General features: G+C 40.4%; 1 protein-coding gene across 1 annotated transcript in view; it reads right to left on the minus strand.

The window, feature by feature from the left end:
- BTC (betacellulin) overlaps positions 1-1,601 on the minus strand; it is a 35,959-nt gene extending 34,358 nt beyond the window's left edge. Inside the window, exon 1 of the mRNA XM_012659843.1 lies at positions 1,424-1,601. Coding sequence (XP_012515297.1) covers positions 1,424-1,601 — 178 coding nt within the window. The remainder of the gene's footprint in view (positions 1-1,423) is intronic.
- Between the last annotated feature and the right edge of the window lie 1,151 nt (positions 1,602-2,752).

Here is a 2,752-nt window from a genome sequence, read left to right on the forward strand (position 1 = left end):
AGATATCAAGTTTCAGTTATACAAAATGAATAAATTAGAGAGATCTGCTGTACAACATCATGCCTATACTTAACAATACTGTATTGTCCACTGTAAAATTTGTTAAAAGGGTAGATCTAGTGTTAAATGTTCTTACTACAATAACAAGAAAATTAGAAAACACATTTAGGATGATGATGAGGAAGATTTTTGAACATTTGTCAGTCATCAGGTTATGGTATAATTTCCCAAGGGAAATGTGAAAAATGTCATCATTTAAGACATTGGAAACTAGACTGAAGAAAAACACATGAACACATAAAGTTGGCTTTGTCCTTCTCCCTTCATGGTGACAAGACCCACACAAGCATGACCTAAGTCACCATCAGATTCCACAGCCTATGAGCACCTTCCAGACCACCCACTGCTGTGAGGGGTGGCAGAGGAAGACTGGGCTGGAACCAGTGACTCACATCAGGAAGACTTGCTCAGCGTGCTCCTGGCTCAGTTACAACTTCCCTAGGGTGCTAGGAAAGGAACACTTCACACCAAGTCACCACACTCCCAGCTGGGAGAAGTTTCCAGGGAAAACAGGAGGCTCTTCTCCATTCCACGCTTCTTTGGGGATTGGCTTGTGTTTTGTTTTTGTTTTTGTTTTTTAAATCAGAAACAACCCCTGTAGAAGACCAGACCATATAATCTATGCAGAACAAAGAGAACCTTAGATGAGGGGTCAGCACATTGTGGTCCAAGGGCCAAATCTGGCCCACAGCCCATTTCTCTAAGTAAAGTTCTGTTGGAACACAGCCAAGCGTATTCATTTACACAGCATCTATAACTGTGTTCACAGTACAATGGCAGAGTTGAGTATTGTAACAAAGACTTCATGGCCCCCAAAGCCACTTATTATCCAATCTTTTACTAAGGCAAATCTCTCTCCCAGACTAATAACTTAGAGAACACTAACTCAAGCATTCCCCAGGCAAAATACATAAAATACTTGCCTTCTTCCCTTTTTTTAAGTATGGAATAAAAAAAGAATTAAAGTTTGAATAGAATATGTCAACTCTCCATGAATCCAGTCCTGGACAGCACACGCTAGAATAGAGTCTGGGGCACACATGTGTGATGCTGAAGCAGTACAGTGGTGAAGAGTGGAGGCACTAGAGTCAGAAAGACCAGAGCCGAACCCCAGATTTGCTACCACCAGCTGTGTGACCTTTGGCAATTTATTTAATCTTTGTAGGTTTCACCTTGAAATCTAGCTCAGAGGGCTCTTGTGAGGAGTGAATGAATTACTGTCTGCAAAGCACTTAGCACAGTGCCTGGTACATTAGCATGCGCTCAAATAACCACCTAGTATTATGATTGCTATGACGATCAAAAGATTAAAATTCAGGGAGATCAACTTTCTGAGATTGACTATGAAGTTTGTTAAACATACCTGCACAGTTTTCCTCGGGATCTCCGCAGAGGATGCCATTAATTTCAGGACTTCTTGTCGAATTCCCATCTGCTGCAACACAATGGAGGACCACTAGACCTTCAAGTTCAAAACAGAGCAGAAAACAAACATGAAAACTTGAACCACTGCGTACTGTGAAATATTCTATCAAAGTCATGACCCGTTTATGAAAATAACAAGCCTGTGGCTTCCATTTCCAAGTCATTCTCTCCCAGCCAGGAAGGGGTACAGAGGCCAGCATGTCTCTTTTTTTTCAGCTCAATGCTAAAGACAGAGCTTTCAAGCCACTGTCGTTTATACCTAACTATGCATCTTATGGGAAGAGACTTGGCCAGAGCTTGTGAAGGAGGCTCATCGCAAAAGCAGGAAACTAGAGCCACTGAGTTGCCAGGCTCTGGACAAATACACTCAGTGCAAAGTGCATTTTCCATTCCACACAGACCCAGTGTTTCCCAGGTATTAACTACTGAGTGGGCTTCTTTCTAGGGAGATGTGAATTATTGACCATATTTCATCCATGGGAATTCTTTAAAAAATGTTATGTTCCTCCTCCTATCTGCCCCCGAGAAGGGCAGGCCTCACGTTTTACAGGAGAGAGAGGAATATTGTGTTGTGATTAGAATGGTTCAGATTACAGTGTGTGGTCCTTGAGTGGATCCTAATTCAAACAAACCAACTGCGATAAGTCAATTCCGAGATAATCTGGAAAATTCGATTGACACTGGACATTAGATGACATTAAGGAATTGTTATAAATATTTTAAAGAATGATAATGATATTGTGATTTAGGTTCAAAAACACGTCCATATCTCTTAGAGATATAGAAAAGAATTTTAGAGATGTAGTAAATAACTATTAATAAAATTGATGTATCTGAGATTTGCTTTAAAATAATGCAACATGGCGAGGAGGATGCGAGGTAGTGAGGGAAAGGCATAGATGAAACACATTTGGATACATGCTGATAATTGCTGAAGTTGGGTAGTGGGTGTATTCATTATGCTGTTCTCTCTAGTTTATATGTATTTAAAATGTCTATAATAGAAAGAAGATATGAGAGAGAAAATAGGAAAGGGGAGGAGAGAGGAGAAAAAGAAAGATGCCTTGGGAATTAGCTGGTCTTGAGTTCAGAGTTGTTTTTGCCAGATCAGTATGCAAAGCACTTAATGCAGCATTGGCATGTAATCAATGCTCAATAAAAATTACTCATCATTATGCAACTGACAGGAATAAAATAACCTGCCCACTGGTTGTACTGCAATGGATACAGCTGGCCAACTGTTTCTAAACCAGGCACGTTCTCCAAC

Source organism: Propithecus coquereli, unplaced genomic scaffold (assembly GCF_000956105.1).
Source record: "Propithecus coquereli isolate 6110/MARCELLA unplaced genomic scaffold, Pcoq_1.0 Scaffold64, whole genome shotgun sequence".
NCBI lineage: Eukaryota > Metazoa > Chordata > Mammalia > Primates > Indriidae > Propithecus > Propithecus coquereli.